Raw genomic sequence first — 23,647 nt, 5'->3', positions numbered from 1 at the left:
ATATATTATATTATATTATAAGATATAACTACTATATTATATATTTTAATTATATTATAATATTAAATGGTAATTATGAAAAAAAAATAAATAAAAGAATTTAGAATGACTATTCTTCCCATATGAGGAAAGAATGATGATTCACTCAAAATGGATAAATAATAATTCCTTTTGAATGATTTTTTTTTTTATAAATCCAACCAAATATTAAATTATAATTTTATTTTATTCTATTTTATTTCTTTCCGCCCAACTAAACACACCTGAAAGATAAAATAATTTAGATGCAACCTGCCGCAACGGATGATAAACAACTAACCTCCTCCTACTTTCAGAAAATAGATTTTAGAGGGAAAGAATTAACAAAAATGAAAGACCAAAGCGTGATGATAAGGAGACTGACTGGCGTAAAGTGGAGTAGCTGGAAAGAGACGTGAGATGAGGCTGCCTACGGTCTATGAAGCATGTGGCGTGTAATTTTCTAATTAAATTTCCAAATCTTTTTCTTCTCGTTTTCTTCATAATTCGCCCAAATTTTATGAATTCCTCATCTTGCAAAATCCCAAATTCTATTTCAGTTTAATTCCTCACAAACGATTAGTGAAAATATTTTAAAAATTGCATATAAATCTTAATAAAGAGTCTATATTGAGCATTTTTTATGTAATCTTGAACCCACCAGCCGACACCTCAACCTAATTCATAATGAGTTTACGAGAAGAAGACTGAATGAGTAAAGTGGATTTTGAGAAAAAAAAACTCGATGAAAAGTTATTAATAACTGTTTTTAAATATTTTAAATTTAAAACCGGACATATTTAAAGTTTAAAAAAGGAAGTTACTTTTAAAATTTTAAGATAATGGAACATGAAAAGTTAGAAAACATTAGTTTCAAAAAAAAAAAAAAAGAAGAAGCTAGCAAACATTAAAAGAACGCGCAAAGGGTGACGTTTTGAGATTAGGAATTTTTAATCAAATCTTGCATAAATTAAATTTGAAATATTGGCAGGAAAGGCACATCAGATGAAACAAGCAATGCAGGTAAAGAAACAAAACAACAAAGTAGGACCAGGTAAATAGAAGTAAATAGAAGTGATTATTGTGCTTATGAAATCTTTACAGAAATGCTAAGTACTATGGAGGAGGGAAAATTAGAAGAGAAAAGTATAGAAATGAAGGGTGCGTTTGGAATTCGTTCCAAAACGTTTTTATTTTTGGTATGAAAATAAAAACAAAAAAGTTTTCATTTTCATTTTAGAATCATTTCTGAAAATGCGTTTGGTAGTTTTATTCCGAATTTGTTTTCAGTTTTAAAAAAATTAAAATTGTGTTTGGTGGTTTAATTTTTAAAAACATGTAATAATATTTAAAATAATAATATATTAAATAAATAATGGGCAGTGGCAGAAGAGTGGAAAATGAAAATGGAAAAAATTCGTTTTCAGAAACATGAGAAAAAAAGAGAATGAAAACGGTGTTTTCAGTTTTGATTTTAGAAAATTTTACACCAAACGCGTTTTCAATTTTTATTTTTGAAAACAGTAAAAAATGGAAACAAAAACAGAAACAAACAGGCCCGAAATTCTGCGGAAAAGCATAGTGACGCTCTTCAATTGGAAGTGTAGCTTGATTCAGTCCAAATTCATAAGACTGACAAACTTTAATATCAGTGGATTTAATACAGTCTTCTTGAAACTGCTTGAACCAATTTGTATAATTAGCTTTCAGTATAGCTTTAATTTTAGAACTAATCATGATAAAAGCTATAGCTGAGGCAAAAGAATTTGGGGCCAAGATTGGAGTAGAACTTGAAGATCAGGATCAAAACCAATAGGAACAGAGTCGTAAAAGCAAGAAAGTTCTTGTTGTTGGTTTCTAAAACAGTTTTAAACATGGAAGCGAATCTGTATGGATCATATATAACAAAAATTTTCATGAAAATTTTATAAATACTTTATAGAATATATTAATTTACACAATAATAATTAACTTAATTAATTTATACTTTCAAAGTGATTAGGTTGATAACTTAAAGTTTTTCACCACGAACAATCCTCATTCCCATGATTCATCAGAGCCGGTCGTCGGTTGCCAGAGAATCTTTCACGTCTAATCCTTGATTCCTACAAGACTTAGTGTGTGGGTACTAATTTAGAACTAACAGGAAGGATCACTCTTCTAATTTCTCTCCCACTTAAATCAACACATGAACAAAACGGGACTGAAAATAAAAGAACTTTTCTTCTCTTTTCTCTCTCAGTGTTACACATCTATATTAGAGAAAATACAACATTATTGTTTTCTCCAATTTTTAACTATCATCTATTTACAGAGACGCAGTCAGAATTCCAGTAGAATTCTAATTTATCTCTAAAAGATAAGGCTAAGAAAATTGTTTATTATATTTATTTTAAATCTCATTTAAAACCAAGATAAATTTAAATTTAAATTTAAAACAAAATTTTCTCTCCTGCAACGTAAGAAATTTGACCAGGTCGCTTGTGGTTGGTGCTACTTGTTAAATCCAGGTGGAGGAAAAATTTACATCTTTATTTGTTGTCTAATTTTGACTCAAATTCAAATCCCATATAAAGTCATACTTTATCTTTATTTGAATTCTAATTGAATAACTACCAACCAAATAACTTAGAGAGCAAGCAACTGAATCCTAGAGAGATTACTCTTGATGTAGGCACGTACCATCATGTGGTCTTACCACATTTGTGTTCTAAAATTATTTATTCATACAATCACATTATTTAAATTCTAATTAATTCACAATTAATTGTATTGAGTGATATTAATTTCTAATAATTCATCTTGTCTTGCAGTAATTACAAGTTTAATGCGGGGATCCATGGATCCATAATTTCAAGCTCTAATAAATCTAATAATCAGTTAAACTCTTTGATTAATTAATTAGTTTTATTAATTCTAAAAGTTACTATACTATAAACTTAAAATTGCACTCTCAAAATTATAGACATTTAATTACTTCTAAGAAAATGAAGCGTCTTTTTGATATAGTCATTACATATAGATCGATCTTTCATAAATAATTTATAATTAGAGCTAGAAAGAATCCGTTAAACTCTCTAATTACATCTTTATCTTTTGTATTATTAATTTTCTAATGAATAATAAATTTATGATCATAATCACGAATTGAGTGCTCTTACTATTCAAGACCGAATCAACGCTTAAGGGAATTATTTATCTACTTCTTTATTGAAAAAGCAATAGATTCTATGTCATATATTAACATTTCTGGTTATCTATTTCATCATGTCTCTAAAATAAAAGGAATAAGATTTAACATACTCAAAATTCAAATTGAGGACCCGTTTGGAGCATGTATTCAAGTTGGCGATTCTGATTTTAGCGGGAATTTTGTGAGAAAAGAAAATTTTAAATTCAAATTCTTTGTGAGATAAAAAATACTGCAGCATAACCCAAATTATGGTTCAAATATACTTAGCAAACAAGCCCTGAGTAAGTCAAAGGACATAAATTCATAAATATGAGTTTTATAACTTCTTAGGATTAAGATCATTCTATATACGTCCATCAGTAGACTCAATTTGAATTTCTATACCTAACAAAAATTATTAAAAATTCAAATCATGTCTTGTCCTATTCCTACATAATGTAATTATGTATAATACACTCATTCAATATCTCTTGATATTAACGGTACAGATAACATCATCCATTCTTAATGGGAATGACATGTATTAATAATATTTCAATTAAATATTTTGAAACTTTAGTTAAATTAATTACGTACATGTTTCGATTATCATCCTTAAATATTATCCGCTTATATATAACACTTATATATATCACATAAATAATTGTAAAATTTTTAATAATTTTTATAAAGCATCCAATATTACATGCACATAAAATAATAAAATATATTTTTATTAAATAAATAATAAATATCTAATTACATCATATGAGACACTGTGCTTAACATGTGCTTCAACAAGGCAATGTCTTGATCCTTAATAAGATGTTGTTCAAGAAAGGAATTCTCTGCTTTCTCTTTCAGAGCAGAATCAAACTTCTTAGTAGTAGAACGAAGTTGACTTTCTTTTGCTTGAAGATCATCCTAAACTCTCTCCGCGATGTCTTCTTTCGCAAGCTTATTTTTCAATATTTTTACGAAGGCGAAATTCTTCATCCTCATTGTCTGTAAAACGGTCGATGCAGTGTCTGAACCACTAGATCCTACCCTCATACCATTCGGCATGACGACGCGAACTGTGAACAACATTCTATATTGCAAAGACTAACCACAGAGTCAGCCAATTCAGAAGGATCATTATATAGGACCGCCAACTCTGAAAATGTCATGGATGAAAGAAGAATCAATGCAGAACACCTTAGAGTAGTCAGAATTGACCAAGGCAACTGAGGGACAGAATTTGTCAAAGAAAAAGGAAGATCAAGAAGCCTCTCTTCTGAAAGATCACACTTTTATCGATAGAGACTATAGGAATGCCTCTGTTTTGAAGGCGGAGAGAAGAAGAATGTGCTGGGAATCTCCGGGGATATTGCCGCCATGGGCATTGAAGATGAAATCACCATTGTTGATGGAGGGAGGGTAATTTTTGGGGTCGCTAGGGATTTTGCACTGAGAAGGTGGCTCATTTTCAGTCGAAAGGGCGAGGGGGCTAGGATTAGAGTATTTGGGCTGGGGTCCCCATTTGTTTTTTCCAGAGGTTTTGTCTGACAAGAATATTCATTTCACCGATTCAAATTTTTAGTTATAGGTTTTTACAGTAAAAAGCTCTAAGAAAATGTCACATTTAATTTTTTTCTGCTACAGTAAAAAGCTATCAGAAAATGTCACATCTCAACTTGAATTGAAAACTTAAATTTGTGAAGTGAACGAGGCCATTATATTCTACATAATGTGATTACGTAGGAATGGGACACAAACATGATTTAAGTTGTTTTTTCATGTGTTGTTCATTATTTTATGTAGGAATGGGACACAAACAATGTTTGTCAAACATGATCAATGATATTTATAAGGTATTTAATAATACAATCACATAAAATAATAAAAAACAAATGAGAATAAGGTATTCATCGTAGGATGTTCAGTATGATAATTCGTGTCATAGTTCGAATCATGATTTGTGACTCGCTACAGTATTTTTTCTCACAAAAAATACATGTAAATCGAGAATAATTCTGAATCATGGTTCTAAATCCGTGAACCAATATTGATACGTATTATTTTTCCACGATGTTATCCGCATTATTAATATAGAAGGATATTAAATGCTTGTATTGTACATAATGTGATTATGTAGGAATGAGACACAAATATGATTTAAATTTCTCATAATTTCTGTTAAATATAGAAATTCGAATTGAATCTACTGGCGGTCATATATGGAACAATCTTAATCCTGAATTATTAAGGGACTCCTCTTTATAGATTTGTATTTTTTAACTTACTCGGTATAGATTTTGAGATTACTAAATCCTATTAGTTGTATCTTGAATACATGATGAAGTATGTACCCAAAAATGTTAATATTATGAGGTGGAATCCATTTCTTCTTGAATAAAGAAGTAGATAAATAATTGCATTGAGTGTTAATATAGTCTTGAATAGTAAGAACGCTTAATTTGTTATTAAGTTCATGAATTTTTTATTCATTTGAGAATCAATAGTACTTAAGGATAAAGATGTAATTAGAGAGGTTAATGGATTATACCTAGGGCTTATTATGAAGTATTTATAGAGAATCGATCTATATGTAATGGCTAATAGAAGGATATTAAATGCTTGTATTGTACATAATGTGATTATGTAGGAATGAGACACAAATATGATTTAAATTTCTCATAATTTCTGTTAAATATAGAAATTCGAATTGAATCTACTGGCGGTCATATATGGAACAATCTTAATCCTGAATTATTAAGGGACTCCTCTTTATAGATTTGTATTTTTTAACTTACTCGGTATAGATTTTGAGATTACTAAATCCTATTAGTTGTATCTTGAATACATGATGAAGTATGTACCCAAAAATGTTAATATTATGAGGTGGAATCCATTTCTTCTTGAATAAAGAAGTAGATAAATAATTGCATTGAGTGTTAATATAGTCTTGAATAGTAAGAACGCTTAATTTGTTATTAAGTTCATGAATTTTTTATTCATTTGAGAATCAATAGTACTTAAGGATAAAGATGTAATTAGAGAGGTTAATGGATTATACCTAGGGCTTATTATGAAGTATTTATAGAGAATCGATCTATATGTAATGGCTATATATATATATATATTAAATGGAAACTTCAAGAAATTATATGTCTATAATTTCGAGAGTGCAATTCTAAGTTTATAGTGAAGTAACTTTTAAAATTAATTAATTAATTAAAGAGTTTAATTAATTATTAATTTTATTAGAGTTCAAAAAGTCTATGAGACCCCATCATCCTAGTAATATTTATAAGACAAGATAAATTATCAGGAATTAATATCACTCAATATAATTAATTGTAAATTAATTAGATATTAAATAATGTGATTAATTTAATAAATAATTTTGAAATATACATGTGGTAGGACCAACGCGAGTCACACATCTATAGCATGGAAAATTCCTTAAGATTCAGTTGTTTACTCTTCAAGTTATCCAATAACTTGTTAGATAAATTATTCAATTAGAATTTAAATAAATTTAAAGTTTGACTTAAAAAGATATTTAAATTTGAGTCAAAATTAAACAAGTGAGATTTTAGATTCCAACTGAACTAGAATTGGTGCAATACACTTTGTCAAACATTGTAGTGGCCGAATTTCATATACAGTAGGAGAGGAAAAAAATTTGTTCGAAAATTAAATTAAATGAGAAAATTTGTTCAAAAATTAAATTAAATGAGAAAAATTGTTTTTTTTTTTTTTTTTTTTTTTGCATGCTCTCATTATGATGAAAGGGGTTTGCGTAGAACCGAAAGTGGAATGTTGCTTGGTTGTTGGTCATAACTCATAAATAGTGGTGTGTGGGTCCAGTTGGAGTTGGTGAGGGGTTGGTGCGATGGGATTATTTTCTTCACTGATTCATTCATCATCCATGTGGGACACTGTGTATCACTATTTTCCATCATTTTCTCATATAATCTATCTCGGAAGGTAAAAGTAACTTATTTGTTTTTAATCATAAGATTTTTATTAGATTTTATAAAATGATAAATCACACCCCTGTTTTTATATATTGCATAGTGAAACGATCTTCCATACGAAGACAAACCTAAAATTATTACCCAGTAAGATAAAGTTTTTTTTTTTTTTTTTTTTTTTTTTTTTTTTTTTTTTTGAAAGAAAGAAGAAAAGAGTTTTGTTTCTCTTATTAATCGAACAAAATCCAAATAAAAGATAAAAATTAAAATCATAACTTTGTCAGTTATCAGAGACGATTGGTAATTTTTTATGAAAATAAAATTTTTTTTACTAAATTCGTATCTGACATCTATTATGAACAAGCTGACAAATGTAGATGGTTGGTAAATTTTTTTAAATCTAAAAAATAATCTACTAAATTACTCCTTGACAACTACTTCCTCTCCGGTAGCCAGTCCTAACAACGAAGGCCGATACAATTGCCGGTAGGGTTCAAAGATCGGCTTCCAACTGTGACATTTGGTAATCTGGTAGTTTACCTTTTTCAGTGATGGGGATAATTTCTCTAATACATATATTGTGACCTTTGACCAACTCCTCCGAAAGGACAATTATGAATGAGTCATTGTTAGGAGGTTATTGGTAGAAAAGTGGCTATTACAATGGGTAGTTCTGCACTTGTCCCTTTCAAAAAATATTTTGATTATTTCTTGTGATTTTTAAAATTGGAGGAAAATTCATCCCGATGTATATTAATTAGTCAAAATCAATTGTGCAAAAAGATACCATTAGCTTATCACCCTTCTTAAAGGACTAGTTGGAAGCACATGCCCCGCATGTGCATTCTTTGTATTATTTAATATTAAAATTTACATTTTTTTTAAGATTTAGTTTTACCTATGAGAAATGCTAACAACACTCTTTCTGTCACTCTCTGTCATTCTCTCTACTTACGGTTTGATATGTGAACTCCACTAATTAAACATAAAATGAGACAGTAGAGTCCACGTATCAAACAGTAAATGAAGAGAATGACAGAAAGTGTGTCCCTAACATTTCTCTTTACCTATTTATTATTCTCCTAATTACTGAGTTTAGTTAACAAAAAAAAAGGGTTCAATAGAGCACATTTAAGAAGGGAAAGCGTTTTTAACAAAGAAAATTTGTTAGTAAACTACTTATAGGGTACGCGTAAAAAAATATTTAAGAGAGTTGTATGAAAAAAATGATCAGGCAGGGACACATTTGAGAAAAAATTATTTAAAGGAGGAGGGGGAGGGGGGCGCGATTAGATTAAAACATTTACGAGGGCCATTGTTAACCATGGTTGGGGGAAAAAATATTAACGGCAAGAAAAATTGTTTAAGCAATCGCACGTCTGAGAAAATATATTTTAAAAAAAGTTTAGGGAAAAAATTTAATAAAATTTATTTGAAAACATAATGTTTATAAATAAAAAAGTAAACGGATCGAAATGCATGTTTCAAACAGACATGCAGTTTTGTTAAATGTGCCATGGGAGAAAGAGTATATGGACAACAAAGGCATATCTGTTAATAAACAAAAGTTAGGAAACATATACAAAATTAATCATGAGTTACTATGAGAAACCAACAGTTGAGAATGCTACATAAAAAATATTGAGTAAGGACGTATGTGAGACAAAAGATTTCAATGGGGTAAATTAGAGAAATGACATTCATGCAACAAATAATAATTGAAAGTATCACATGTAACCTTCCGTATGTAAACAAAGATGAGAATAAACAAAAATAAAGGACCAAATAAGCAAATAAAAAAAGAGGGAAGACAAATCAAAAGAATAAAAAAAAAGCAAAATAAAGCGAAAATAACTACCCGAAACATTTCTTCCTAATTATCTTTAATGCCAGAGTTAAAAAAAAAAAAATATAGACAAAACGGGAACAAAACGTTTCGTCATATTCCTCTGTGAGACAAAACGTTTCGTTTACATCTGGACGAACGAAACTATGAAGCCGTGTTTGTTCATTTTAAATATAGTAAAGATCAAGGAGACGTTTAGTTGGAGGATTCAAATCATGATTTAAATTATGGTTTATGATTCACTACAGTATTTTTTTTTTAAAAATACACGTAAATTAAAAATAATTCTAATCACGTGATTCTAATTTATGAACTAAATATCTCTCAAATAATTATACCATAGAGATTCTTTTAGTAAAAAGATAAAAGGAATTAAATAAAGACACCTTTGAAAATTATTATTTTACTAAAAGCAAAGTGAGGAGAAACACATTAAAAAGAAAAACACGCTGTAGTAATTAAAATGTAAAGGAGTTTTTGACTAAAAATAACAAAAGAAAAAAAATAAATAGAGAAAATAGGCAAAAAGAAAAAAAGAGAGAAGCTGACATTTGGCAAGTGGAGAAGAGTGCTTGAAAAGAGAGTTTGCCTCTTTTCTGTATATTAAAGACACATATTAAAACACACGTAAATTATGATTCGTGGTTCGTTACAGTATTTTTTTTATAAAATATACACATAAATTGAGACTAATTTTAAATTATAATTCTGAATCCATCAAACAAACGTCATTTAAAAGTTATCTAAAGAGAAGGAAAAAAAAAAAAATCTTCAAAAAGCAGTAAATTCTGGGGGGGAGTTCCTTTAGCTCAAGCTCAAGGTTTTCACAACTGGATGGTAGCTCACATGCTAGCTGTGGTTGTTTTTTCTAATTCCCCTTATGCTTTTTAGTTGCATTATTGTCCTAGATTTATCACTTTTTTTTTTTTTTTTTTTTTTTTTTTTTTTTTTTTTTTTTTTTTACTTTTTGATAATCTTTATCACTTACTTTGTACTAGCTGGTTAAGTATCTATTGAATAAAAGCAAGTTATTTACATTAAAAAAACGAGTAAATTTTAGTATTCATTTTCTAATATTTGAGAATAAATTATGCTTTTTAATTTTTATTTCGGTGATACTGGAGAGAGTTAATACTTTGTTCAATTCAAACTCATGTTGTTTCTTTTACAAAATCCCTTCAGAGAATTGATTTTAATTAAGTCGGTCATTGAGAGCAAATTTTGTGATTATAAGAAGTTGGAAAATATAATTTACTTTAAGCGATATATATATGTATATATATATATTTTACATAGTTATAAAAAAAATTAGATAATCTTCTATTGTTTTAAAAACCATTTGATTCATTTTCACGTTTAACTCATTGTATCACATCTTGTTTTTCCAAATAGCTCAATTTGATTAAACGCATGGAAAAGATATTTATATATATATATATATATATTTTTTTTTTTTTGTTTTTTTTAATTTTAAAAAACATACCCACGTTATTAAAAAGCATAAACTTTTAAAAAAGACCTAATCATGGGTTATTAAGTGAATGATTTGTGAGTGGTGCTTGGAAGTCTTCGGTGGGAATCCATCATCAATTCGGAGAGTGAAGGTAAGTAAGCCGAAGAAGCAAGGCTGGTGCGCGTCTCTATCCCACGGCGGAGAAAAACCTCCCCGGCAAGTGGGATTAATTATTAATGATCCTACACAACCAAGATTATTTTTGTTACAAGGCATTACTTGGAATATATTGTTGAATCTCCTCTGTTGAGACTAGCATGAATTTCACAACAAACTAACAGTCAAGATCTTGCACTTGCGCCACGCATTTAGCACTCCTTTACATCATAGTGATATCTCGTTGTATACACAAAATCTATATACTTTTTTTTTTTTTTTTTTCGATATGCGCGACTTCTTATATATTAAGAACCATTTTTTAAAATTAAAAATATACCGCATCTTTATGCAAAGAAAAATGCTAGCTTTATTATTTTTATTACTTTTTTTGTCATTTTTGTCTTTTATTATTTGATATGTGAATTATATTAATATGATAATATTATTTTAAGAGAAAATAAGATCAAGAAGTCTAAATGTCTAAGTAGTCACAGTCCGTTCATTTCACCGATTCGAGTTTTACTACAGTAAAAAGCTCTAAGAAACAATCACATCTAACTTTTTTGCTGCAGTAAAAAGCTCTCAGATAAAGTCACGTCTCAACTCGAATTAAAAACTCGAATCAACGAACTAAACGGCCCGTAAAAAGTGACAAAGAGATTGACAGAAATAGTAACATTAGCATTTCTCATGATGCAAAAATCCTCCAAACAAAGCCCCAATGCTTTCATTAACCAGCAAAACCGAGCAAAAACAACAAAGTTCGAAACACAAAGAAACTGGAATTTTCATATCCCAGCTATACGTATAAAAAAACAAAACAAAAGAGACGAGAGTTTCCTTGTTGGGCATAGAAAATACTCTATTTATAGCTCATCATTTTTAAAGGTAAATTTTTTTATAAATTTATATTTATTTATTTTTTATTATGATGTGTTTATTATGTGATCTGTGAGTTTTAAACTATATTATCGACAAATATCTGTCTATTTTTTTTATTTTTTTATTTAATGACAGAATTTTTTCCACAAAGAAAAAGGCGTTTTTTTTTTGGAAAGCTAACTTTCTACTTCCCAAGGCTTGAAAGGAGTATCAATGCGCATCTTGGCTAGCCTAATCAGTCTCATGATTAACACCAACCAACCTTCCTGGCTCTCTTATCCTTTGTATCCGTCAGCCTTTATTCTCGGTTCTCATCTCTAGGTGGCTACTGGCTGTTCCTGGCCATCCACTACTATTTATTGGCCTTTGACCCAAAGTAATTAGAGAGAAAGATGAGTTATTATTTAGAGAGAAAGATGAGTTATTATTTATATATGTCAATCTCTCAAATTTTAATTTTGTGACAATTGCCATCGAATCTAATTTTGTGGGGGGATTAACAAATCTTCCTAAATGAAATTTTAGTGACAATAACAATCCTATAACTGTTAGTTTCTTTCAATTTTGGATGGAAAATATTATGTGTCCAGTGCTGACGTGACTACTTTTAAAGCACAGTTGTAAAAATAACTCTTAAACATCTATAAAAACTAATATTAAAAAATAACGAAAATGCTTAAAATACCAAATGTCAGATCAAATAACAGCTTTAATCTAAGGTTTTTTTTCCCTTTTCTTTTCTTTTTTTTTTTTGGGATTTTGATGCTCACAAAAAGAAATGTTTTAAATTTTTTTTTGAGCGAGTTAATTTGTCATTTTTGTCCTTCCAAGTGGGTCACGTACATAAACATGATGTTTTCCATCTATAGAAAATGTGATATCAAATAAAAAATATTAGATTTCTAAAGATCAAGAATAACAAGTGAAGACTAGGATAAAGTAATTGCAAGATCTTTTGGCTACACAGCAAGCACATGACTCCTTTCTTTTTCCCCCCCCTCAATAAATACAATGTAAAATTCTGTGTGTACTCTCTCAAACTCAAGTCCCACCCCACCTTATCTCATGTCGTTTGACCTTTTATCGGCTGTAAAGGTTAGAGAAACTTCTCTACTGATTTCCTAGTTAGCCATCTTTGCTAACATGGAACTGAAAATCTCAGATTGATATTTAACATATTCCATTTGCTTATCCTTTAGCTCTTTGTGCACCAACTTCACATCTCTGAAAATTCAGAACAATAAAAACAGTAGGAAAGTTTGAGACAATTGGCAGTTAAAAAAACAGAACTATTCAAAAGCGTCCGTTCTTTACCTATTGTTTGGATCAATCCTTAGTGCTCTCCTGATATCTTCCTCAGCTTTCTCTAACTCTGAAATTCTAAGGTATGCTTGAGATCTTCTGTAAAGAGCTTTGATATTGAATGGATCAACTTCTAAGACCTGTCAAAAATAGAAAGTTATATCTATATTATATGTTAATGTCCAAGTTTAATGTCCCCTGTCATATTCTAAGAGTTGCACAGTTCAATAAATTTCATTGATGAGATAACTGGTGATCATTGCATTGATATACACCATGTCAAGCATCAAAAGATGTAATGCCATCATTTAAGAAAGCAAAAATGACTTTTAAGAAACAAGAGAAGGAAAAGAAGCTAATGATTGATTTATGGATTTGCTGGACTAATGAACATAGTGTCCGTACAGGAAATAGCGACAAGGAATATGAGCTTGTTCTTGTTCATGTTCTTGAATCAAGTTACGCGGCAGAAATCCTCTGTGTTTCTTCATCTTCTTTTTCACTATCTGTATCTATGTCTGTGAGTATCGGTGTCCAGGACATCGGTTACAGCAGTTATCATGATTTTGGTTCCCTTTTGTTAAGGTAAGGTATTGATAACAACCAAAGGAAAGGAAGGGAATTTGGGATGGGAAGGTTGTAGTCTAGAGATACATTTTGGCTTTTGACCGGAAAAAAAACTGCAGAAAAGTTGTGTTTTTGGATTCATAATTGAGAGATTAGGTTCGTTTTCCAATTCTTCAAATTTTTCATTGAGACCTACCTTTGTACAGAGTTTTGAAGCTTGAAGAAACTCATCCATTTTAAGTTTACAAGCTGCATTGTTTAGCTGGCATGATAGCCACAAGGTCTGTGCTTGATACTTCTCATCATCGGTGAAGGAATGGTCGAATTCGATGTATTTTGCACCCTGCAGAAGGTAATTGAGAAGCATTCACACAAAAGAATATGATCTATGCTTTTAGTAAACAGTGCAATTAATTCCTGTATGTAAAATTTTAGCTGCAGAATTAGGTAATTTTCCTTTTCATATTTCTTGGAAGCACACCAAAATTTCCCGGCCTTAAACAGAAGATTTCCATCATGCTTCTTTCTCTCACAAAATTCCAATTTCTCACTTGTGTCCATCTTCCAAAAAGGTTTCTCCTATACACAGGACAGGAACATTCAAATGATTAGAAGCTCAATTTAACCCATCTTGCCATTTAGCTTTGTTAGTACTACACTTGAACTAAAATAAGAAAATAATGCTTGAAACACTGGAATCTTAATTACAACTAAGTTACCAAACCTTAGTGAATTCAATCAGCTGTACTCGATAATACACCAAAGAACCCGTAGCAACCATTCTTGAAGCATCAAAGCTTGGGAGAAACTCTGCTCCCACAGTCACCAGTGCTTGTTCTCCTTTCTTCATAGTCATGATAGCTCTATCTAGACCCTCATTTACTTGTTCTGAAAAGGATAGGATAAAAATTCACCCTTTTTTTATGTAAAAATTTTCACCACATTTTAAGTACCAAAAAAGTTGGTTATTCCAGAAGAAACAGTACATGCCAAGTACCTTCTAGACATACAAATTCATAAGGTTCCTCCTCAGATCCCTTGCTCTCAAATTCCGATCCATCTTCAAGCGTGCCAGTATATATCACTGAAAGCAGGACAAGAAGAAGTAGGATTTCCCTTAGGATCTTTCAATAGAATGTATATATATCATACTCATGAGAAGCTTTACCTTTCACTATGGCACCTTCATTAGGATGATCAAAGCCCTCGCCAGGTTTTATAATCTTTTTGACCACCTTCTTATCTCCGGTGACATCGACGACACTTTTCCATGATATGAGTTCAATTTCGATGGTTAAATTAGATGCAAGTGGAGCAATAACACCCATCGTAGCAGTTCCATTCACAACTTCTTTGAAGCTATCTAGAAAGTAATTGATGTGATGGAACTTAGTAGACAAGAAAAATAACAATGCTATGCATGAGGCACCGCCACGCACTAATAGAAGATGGGTCTCACAACACGGGCCCCACAGCTCAGGCTTACCTTCTATTATTTGTGGCGTTAGATATCACTCATTCCCCCAAGCATTTTTCCAAGCAATTAAAAGCAGGTGGGAAAGTGAAAGAAAAGTCGTGAATTGGAATTCATAAGAAATATTCTTACAGATCTGAAGGGAACAAGTAGCACAACTAACTTACAGGAGGACTTCACTGCTAGTTCAGCTTTCTCGCCTCTTCTCATAGTCTTGACTGTTCTGCTTATGGCAGGGCATATATAATCTGTCTTAGGAAAATATATATATATATATATATATCAAAGCAAAACTTAATATACTTCCCGGTAAAGTTACTTGCCATGATCGAAGAGAAGAGTTGTTCCGAAGAAATTTTAACTCACCATCACTTATATAGAACTCAGTATTGTCGGATTCGGAGACGAGCATTCCATTCTCAAGGCTGCTCTTGTACTTCACTAGAAAAAGGAAATAGAACGGAAGATATTTTTATGTGTGTTTATCTTGCAATAACTTTAGCAAGTAACCTATTTGATGCTACCCGTAAATTTTTCTGAATTATGATACATTTTTAAACTGCCCTGTCTTCGACCAATTTCATTCATCGATCGAAAAACTTCAACTTTTTTTTTCTTCTTTCTAAATTCAATCTAAACTAGGTACTCAAACTATCATATTATTCATAAGAGTGATAACCACCTATATGCATTACCTAAAACTTCATCACCATCTCTTGGAGTGGCCCAACCTTCACCTTCCTTTATTATCTTCTTCAGTATTCCTCCATCACCAGTTATATCTCGGATGGTCCTCCAAGATATCATCTCAATGTCATAAACGAGAGTCGAATTGGGTGGGATCAACGGTGGATTGCCGACTTCTCCGTATGCCAAATTCGGCGGTATTGTGAAGATTGCTCTCTCACCCTTCTTCATTGTGGCAACCCCTTCATCCAGTCCCTTGATTACTTCACCTGACAAAAAAAAAAATAAAACAAATAGAAATCGTTAGTCAAAACCATTATTAAGCATTGCCCAAAATTGAAAATGCATGAATGGTAGTGCTTACATTGGCCCAATTTGAACTTAAAGGGAGTTCCAATGTCACGACTCTGATCAAGACATGCCCCTCCTTTTATCCGCCCGCTGAAATGTACTGAAAAATTAAAAAAAGAAAAAATATCCCATTAGAACTTGTATAAAATCTTTCACTTTCTTAATTTCTAGGGAAAGCAAAGCAAAGAAAAAAAAAAAAAAAAAAAGGGGAATGTAAATGAGTTTAAAGTAGTACGTACCTTGGACCTCGTCTCCGCGAGACGGAGTTTGCCATGAACTTCCGTTTCTGAGAATCTGTTTCTTCAGGCCTTGTTTTCTGATTTCCTTCTCTTGTTGTGTTAGGGAAAAAAAAAAAAAAAAAAAAAAAAAAAAAAAAAAAGGGGAATGTAAATGAGTTTAAAGTAGTACGTACCTTGGACCTCGTCTCCGCGAGACGGAGTTTGCCATGAACTTCCGTTTCTGAGAATCTGTTTCTTCAGGCCTTGTTTTCTGATTTCCTTCTCTTGTTGTGTTGGGTTTTTGTCTTCTGTTTTCGTTTTCCAACAGGGCTTGGACTCAGAGGATGCCATTGACGTTTAAGAGAGATAACAAGAGTTTTGGTTGAAGATAAGCTCTTGTTGGTTTCCCTCGCATTTCGAGTGAGATTTTTCTGTTATGATTGTTAGATTCAACTCGGTGACTTGGACAGCGGGTTGACTCGGAGTTCATTGTGGGTTTTATTTTTTTTTTTGTATGAAAATAAAAATAAAAACGTTTTTAATCTTAGATATAAATTTATTTTAAAATTTATATTTGATAATTTTATCAAAAGATTATTTTCAATCTAAATTTTTTTATTAATGTCTCTCTTTATTTCTGCTCGAGAGAGAGGATAAAACAAAAACAAAAAATAAAAAATGACTAAAAAAATTATTTTTTTATTTTTCTCTTATTTTACACTAAATTAAAAAATCATTTTCATTTTTATTTTTTTATCTTTATTGTGTCAAATGCTGTTTTAAAAACGTTTTTATTTTTTCAAGTTTAGTGACTCATCCTCGTTTCCTCTTTTTTTTTTTTTCTAGTTTTTTATTTTTTTTTTATTTTTTGCTGAATAAATCCTTATCTTTTATAAAGTATTGGTTTAGGCACTCATATAGTTAAGATAATTTTATTAATAGGGGAAGAAATATCGACCGTTTTTTTTTTTTTTTTTTTTTTTTTTTAAGGAAAAAAACTTTTTTTTTTTTTTTTTTTTTTTAAAGAAATAAAAATTTTTTTTTTTTTTTTTTTTTTTTTTTTTTTTTTTTTTTTTGATAATAACATCCCTTCTTTTGATAAAGGGAGAAAGAGACAACCGACATTTATTTAAAACTTGTTTGAAGTAACTTATATGGTTTAAATGTTTGAAGTAAATAGTATTTTATTTGTTAGTATATTATTTTCTCCGATAAATAATTTACTTATTAAGATCAAATATCTTATTTAGGTAACAATTATTACCAATAAATATGTTGTTTAATTCACAACATTTTAAAAGATGCTATTTACTTCCAACAAATTTTAAACAAATATTACGTATTGTAATTTCTGTAAAATAAAATGTTTATCTCTTAAAAAAAAAAAAAAGAAAACACAACGCTAGTATTTCAAATTATTTAGCACCTTAACTTTTTTCCGTATAAATATTATTAATTAAAAGTACTCATATACTTAATTTAAAAGGAAGACTTTTATCGACTAACTTTGAAAATACTACGATTACCTTCAGTACGTAATTAGTCCAAATATTAAGTTAAATAGTACTCACTATTTAAAATATTTGAAATATTAAAAGAAACCGGGCAGATGAGAGATGGAGCTTGGGAGAGCTTAGTTTTGAGAAATTTTGATAAATATTTTTTAAAAGTGTATGAATTTTAATTTTAATTTTTTACTATTAATTAATACTTTTTTTAGTTAAATAATTATATCTATAAAATAATATTAATTAAAAATAAAAAGTGAAAATTTAAACTAATATATTTTTGAAGATAAGTTCAATAATTTTCTTTGAGGAGGGTTTTCTTTAGGCCCACCCTAGGTCGGGTTGGGTTGTCATCAGGAGAGAGAGACTATAATAGTTAAGAAAAATAGTAGAAAATAGGCTAATATGAAAAACTTAAGAAAATATATAGGCTAACTTTTAGTTATAGAAATTAATAGGCCATAACTTGTCAAGTTATAGTTCATAATCAGATAAGTTATGGATAAACTTGTCAAGTTATGGTTCATAGCCAGACAAGTTATGGATAAAAATTGGGAATAACTTGTCAAATTATGGTTCATAACCAGACAAGTTATGGATGAAAACAGTAATTGAGCCTATTTATTAACTTATGTAAACTATTAACCTATTAATTTTAATTCATCTCAAGTCTTTGCTTATTTCCCTCTTTCTTCCTAATAGTTAATAGCTCACTTCAGGAAATGGGCAGCCCTCCTTTCCCGCTGTGGAAAAAAAAAGAAAAAGAAAAAGATACTTTAAACACTTGTATAATAAGAATGACATGCCAATATTTTGAAGGAACACAAGAAATATTTAGGGTATTTCCTCTAATAATAATGAAGAAAAATAAAACTTTACGATATGACATGAAAATATATCTTATTGAAAAGACATTGTTACAGACGATTGTCTTATTAAATTTTAGGTCATATTTTTCTTAATCTATTATAATTCTTATGCGATCTGATTATTTACAACTACGACTAGAAAAAAAGATATTTTTTTATCATACCTTACCATGATTCTTAAAAGAAAAAAAAAAGAAAAAGAAAAAACCACGACGATTCAATGTAGCTGAAGTAAATACATGATTCTAACTTTTTCGCAAAGGCTTGCCCATATTATGCACATGCTCATACTAATGACCGAACGTGACACAATGGGTTGTTAGGTGCGTCCTAACTTAGGTCTCAAAGGATTTGAGAGGAGAATAGATAGGCAATTCTCAGAGAGAATTTTTACACAAGTATTTTTGGTTTTAAAAGTATAATTCATCGATTGATTGATTCCTTAATACATCACCTATTTATAATAGGAATGCAAAGCTAAACTAGTTACCGTGTGTGCCGGACAGTTTGGTTGCTTCATTGGGGTGAGTATGATCTTCATGTTGTTTTTGTAGAATGTGTATGTGTTACTACGGCCATTATGGGTGGTATGTAAGTCGAATTGACATGAACGACGAAGTAACATGTGACAAGATCAACAACATCGCACATTACTCCGTCCTTGTACTTGCCGATGGAGAAAGGAATGCGACAATGCTCAGTTACCTTTGTTTCGCCCACGTCTTTAATCCAGCCAATCCGATATGGAGATGGATGTGGTTGAGTCGATAACTGAAGTTTGTCCACCATGGTTTTGGACACTATGTTCTCGCTGCTTTCGCTGTTGATGATAAGGTCACAAACCTGTTGAATGATCACTGTGCACCTGGTTTTGAAGATGTTGTGTCGCTGAATGTCTTCTTCTTTATTTTGGGTATACATTAGTCTCCTGATCACCAAGGAAGTACCTTCAATTTCATAGGTAAACTCTTCATTTTCATTTTCATATATTATTGCTTCATTTTCATAGCTAGTCTGATTGTTAGCTTGTTCCCTTTGCTGTCGTACGATCGATCGGTTGATTCGTCTTGGGTGCTTCATGACGTTGTGCTGTAGCTTTTCCTTTATTTACTTCTCCTCTTTGTGGTGGAGTAGAAGTTTGCAAGGAAGACGGATTGCGGGACCTTCTTCTGTTGAGTTGTGCCTCAATCCTCAAGGCAAGTTGAATAGCACTTGACAATGTGCTGTGTGGTTGTTTGTAGACTTCATCTTATATGTTGGGGTGACGTCCATCAATGAATCTTGAGACTTTCTGATTTTCAGACTCACGAATGTCTACTCGATCGAGCAGCTAGTTTGTAGACTTCATCTTAAATCTCTAAGCATGGCCTCCAAATTCTGTAGTCTTCTGTCAACTGCTTCCATGGATTCCTTTGTTGCAAATCTCTCTGTCTTTGTTTCTTCGTCTGACATCTTCTTTTGTCTCCTTTTTTTATTTTTTTTCTTATCACACAACTTGGACGATCTTTGGAAGAAAAGGATACAATATGACTTTTTTTTTTTTTTTTTTTTTTTTTTTTTTTTTTTTTTTTTTATAGAGACCTTTTTTTTTTCTTTTTTTTTTTTTTTTTTTTTTTGCTCACTTTACAAAGTTCCCACACTACAGTTGCATGCTAGTTTATATTCTACAGACAACACATTTTCACACTTTAACTCTCTTTTTTTTGTCTTTTTTTTTTTAAACACCACGACACTAATCTTATCTTTACACCAACCACAAACTTTTGTACCGTCTAATGCGTTGTTTCCACTTGCACACTTGCACGCTTACACACTCTAATATTGTGTTTGGAACAAAGATTCGTGTTATAGTTCGGATCATAGTTCGTGACTCGTTACAGTATTTTTTCTCATAAAAAACACACGTAAATAAAAAATAATTATGAATCATGGTTCTGAACCCATAAACCAATCATTCATTAAAACTTTACACTTTTCAGTGTGTGTTTAGTTGGGAGAATGGAAAGTAATCAAGGTTCATTCTCATGTTTGGTTAGTTTTAAGAAAATGAATGGCCATTCAAAATGGAATGATTTTTCCATCAAATTGGTGAATTATCATTCCTTCCTCATATGAGAGGAATGTCCATTCTAAGCTCTTTTAATTTTCTTTTCCATCATTACCCTTGAATATTATAATTATTATATTAATATTTATAATATAATTAATATTATATTATACTAATTTATATAATGTAATTATATCTTATAACATATAATATAATATAATATATTATATACGTATATTATATCATATTTAATATTATAATAATATCTTATATTATGTATTATACATTCTAATTATATTTATCATTAATATAATATACGGTATAATCGTCCTATTGTAATTAATAATAATTATTATCATTATATTTATCATTATAATATAATATAATATAATATAGTTGTGATATTGTAATATTATATTATATTATATTATATTATGCTATATTATTTTATAGGATATAAATGTGATGTTTTCATATGATAGTTATAATAAAAATTAAAATTTTATTATTTTAACTATATAATATTATAATTATAATATATACTATATTTTATAATATTATAATTAAGTATTTATATAATTACAATATAAATTTATATTATAATAGATAATAGATAATATAATATAATTAGAAATGATAATATACTATATTATATATTATAATTATAATATGTTATATTATATTATTACATTTTATAATTATACTACATGTCTAATAATATAATATAGTATAGTTGTAATATTATAATATAAAATAATCACAACATCATTATTTTATTATATTATGTATGATTTTATGTTATATATTATGATTTTATTATAATAATAAATAATTATATAACTATAAATATAATTATATATATTATATCCTTATAATTATATATCTATAATATTACTTATTAAATGATTATATTAATAAATATGATATTAGTTATATTAACATGAGGAATAATTTTGTCAATATTAAAATATTCATATCACATTCTATTACATTTATAAAAATAAAATAAAATAAATAAATCATTTTTTCTTTCTATTTTATTTTATTACCATTCTAATTTTTATTCATATTATCATTCTCTTGCCGCAACTAAATCCACCCACAGTCTACACAATAGTCAATAGTCAGCACACACACTATTCACTTTGATTATTATTTTTATTATTATTTCTCTTTCAACCTCTCACTTTTTACTGACACAATACTCTGTCACACCTTTTTTTTTTTTTTTTAAACACTAACTTCTGCCTCAAAGATCACTTCTAAGTTCTACACTCCTCACTCCAACATTTTTTTTTTCCTACACTTTTTCTACCTTTTCAAGTTCAATCTTTTTTTTAATGGAACCACTACAAGAACAAAGATGATACAACAAAGAAGTTTTAGAGTTACTAGAGAATGCAAGATCTTTCTGTTATTCCTTTAATCCTTCTCGCCTCTTCTCTTCTTCTTGTCCTCTTGACGATGGCTTCACAAGTCGCTTCTAACTATGCTGAGTTTTGTTTTTTTTTTTTTTTTGAATGAAAGGATGGGTAATAGATGAAATCGGATGGAACCTTTTTTTTTTTTTTTTTTTTTTTTTTTTTAAATACAAACGGTGGGTACATAAAATGTGGGTTTGATATGGGTAGTGATGATGACGGTAGTGGTAGAGCTGTGATGTGGTTACGGAGGAGATGGTGATAGTGGCCCGGGAAATCTCCGCCTGGTACAGAGGAAGGCTCTGATACCACTTGACGCAGCGTGTTGTTAGGTGCGTCCTAACTTAGGTCTCAAAAGATTTAAGAGGAGAATAGATGGCAATTCTTAAAGAGAATTTTTACACAAAAGTATTTTTAGTTTAAAAGTTTTATTCATCGATTGATTGATTCCTTAATACATCACCTATTTATAACAGGATTACAAGCTTAAATTAGGCACAGAAAATTTAAAGGTCCATTTTAAAATTTATAAAGATTTAGAAGATGAATTTTTCCGTACTCACACTTTTGTAATCACAATTCTTGTAACTCATGAGAATTTTATAACCTCAATACATGTAATGTCCGAAAAATTCAACAATAGGAATCCCGAAAATTATCCGGATTTAGACAATGAATTTTCTCAGTAACATAGTTAATCATAAAATTAGAATCATAGAAATGATAATTATGACACTTTATTTTGTGTCAATTAAATTAAATTGTTATGTGTGAAGTTCAATATTCATAAATTATGATTTTATAGGATGAAATTCTAGAAATAAAAATATTTCATGAATTTCAATATGAAAGTAAAGTTACAAGATTTATAAATAAAATTACAATTTCCAAGACGTATTTTAGTAAGAGAGTTTAACAAATTTTCATAATTAGATTTCAGAAGAAATTCAAGAGCAACAATAGCAGATAATTCCCTGTAGCATCAGTGTTAGAAATAATACATTTGATCTTGCCAAGCACATGACTTGTAGGCAGTAAAATTAAAGATCTACTATCAGTGTAAAAACTACACTGCAGTTACCTTTGGGTTGATAGAATAATAAATGATTTGATCAAAAGAGGATTTAGATAGAATTAGGATAAGTTAAATCCAACGAATAAGTTTTAAAGTATTGATCTTAAGGCTAAGATTGAAGTTTGATAAATACGTGTGTGTGTGTGTGTATGTATATATATATATATATATATATATATGTATTCCTAGAGGACTCGAAGTAATACTACGTACTGATGATATGTACATGACCAACTCTTTCTCAGATTTTTCCCAGGAAATTAATGTTATATAAGTATATACGTATCTACAAGCTACGTAGTTAACTTGTATTTAAAGTAATTGACTAGTTTTTAACCAACTAAAGCAATCAAAATCTAGGAAAGGACATATTTAAATGATAGGAAAAGGATGGAGAAATTTCATTACTTTAAGTATATTATGATCTCCATGAAGTCAAAAAGGATTTGCACGATAAAGAGTATACCGTGCATAAATCAAAGGGTTAAGAATTACATAAAGACAAAAGAATTCATGAACAATCTCCACTTTCACCATTTTAGCTGTAACTAGCGCTGGAATGTTGGACGGGCCACCCGCGACGGCCCGAAAAGCCTGAGGTTTTGTCCGAGCCCGAGCCTGAGCCCGAATATCACC

The 23,647-nt window shown here is 29.8% G+C and overlaps 1 protein-coding gene across 1 annotated transcript; it reads right to left on the bottom strand.

Moving 5' to 3' along the window:
• Positions 1-12,489: 12,489 nt before the first annotated feature.
• On the bottom strand, positions 12,490-16,464 carry LOC21410475 (70 kDa peptidyl-prolyl isomerase). The gene is made up of 12 exons (XM_024175443.1): positions 16,286-16,464; positions 15,887-15,973; positions 15,531-15,791; positions 15,202-15,276; positions 15,003-15,083; positions 14,530-14,724; positions 14,359-14,445; positions 14,086-14,249; positions 13,806-13,940; positions 13,558-13,692; positions 12,807-12,934; positions 12,490-12,716 (listed from the first exon to the last, which is right to left on the bottom strand). The coding sequence occupies exons 1-12, from the start codon at positions 16,440-16,442 to the stop codon at positions 12,614-12,616; spliced, it is 1,608 nt and encodes a 535-aa protein (XP_024031211.1). The 5' UTR covers positions 16,443-16,464; the 3' UTR covers positions 12,490-12,613.
• Positions 16,465-23,647: the final 7,183 nt, after the last annotated feature.

Source organism: Morus notabilis, unplaced genomic scaffold (genome assembly GCF_000414095.1).
Source record: "Morus notabilis unplaced genomic scaffold, ASM41409v2 Scaffold78, whole genome shotgun sequence".
Lineage (NCBI taxonomy): Eukaryota > Viridiplantae > Streptophyta > Magnoliopsida > Rosales > Moraceae > Morus > Morus notabilis.
The sequence above is the reverse complement of the archived record's forward strand: the minus strand, read 5'-3'. Positions and strand labels throughout refer to the sequence as shown.

What these genes read in the sequence shown, in the direction of transcription:
- LOC21410475 (XM_024175443.1), bottom strand. Translation starts at nt 16,442, where the DNA reads ATGGCATCCTCTGAGTCCAAGCCCTGTTGGAAAACGAAAACAGAAGAC. An exon ending in TCGCGGAGACGAGGTCCAAG is followed by an intron (nt 15,974 to 16,285) that starts GTACGTACTACT and finishes TTAATTTTTCAG; the next exon opens with TACATTTCAGCGGGCGGATA. An exon ending in TGAATTTGTATGTCTAGAAG is followed by an intron (nt 14,250 to 14,358) that starts GTACTTGGCATG and finishes TATCCTTTTCAG; the next exon opens with AACAAGTAAATGAGGGTCTA.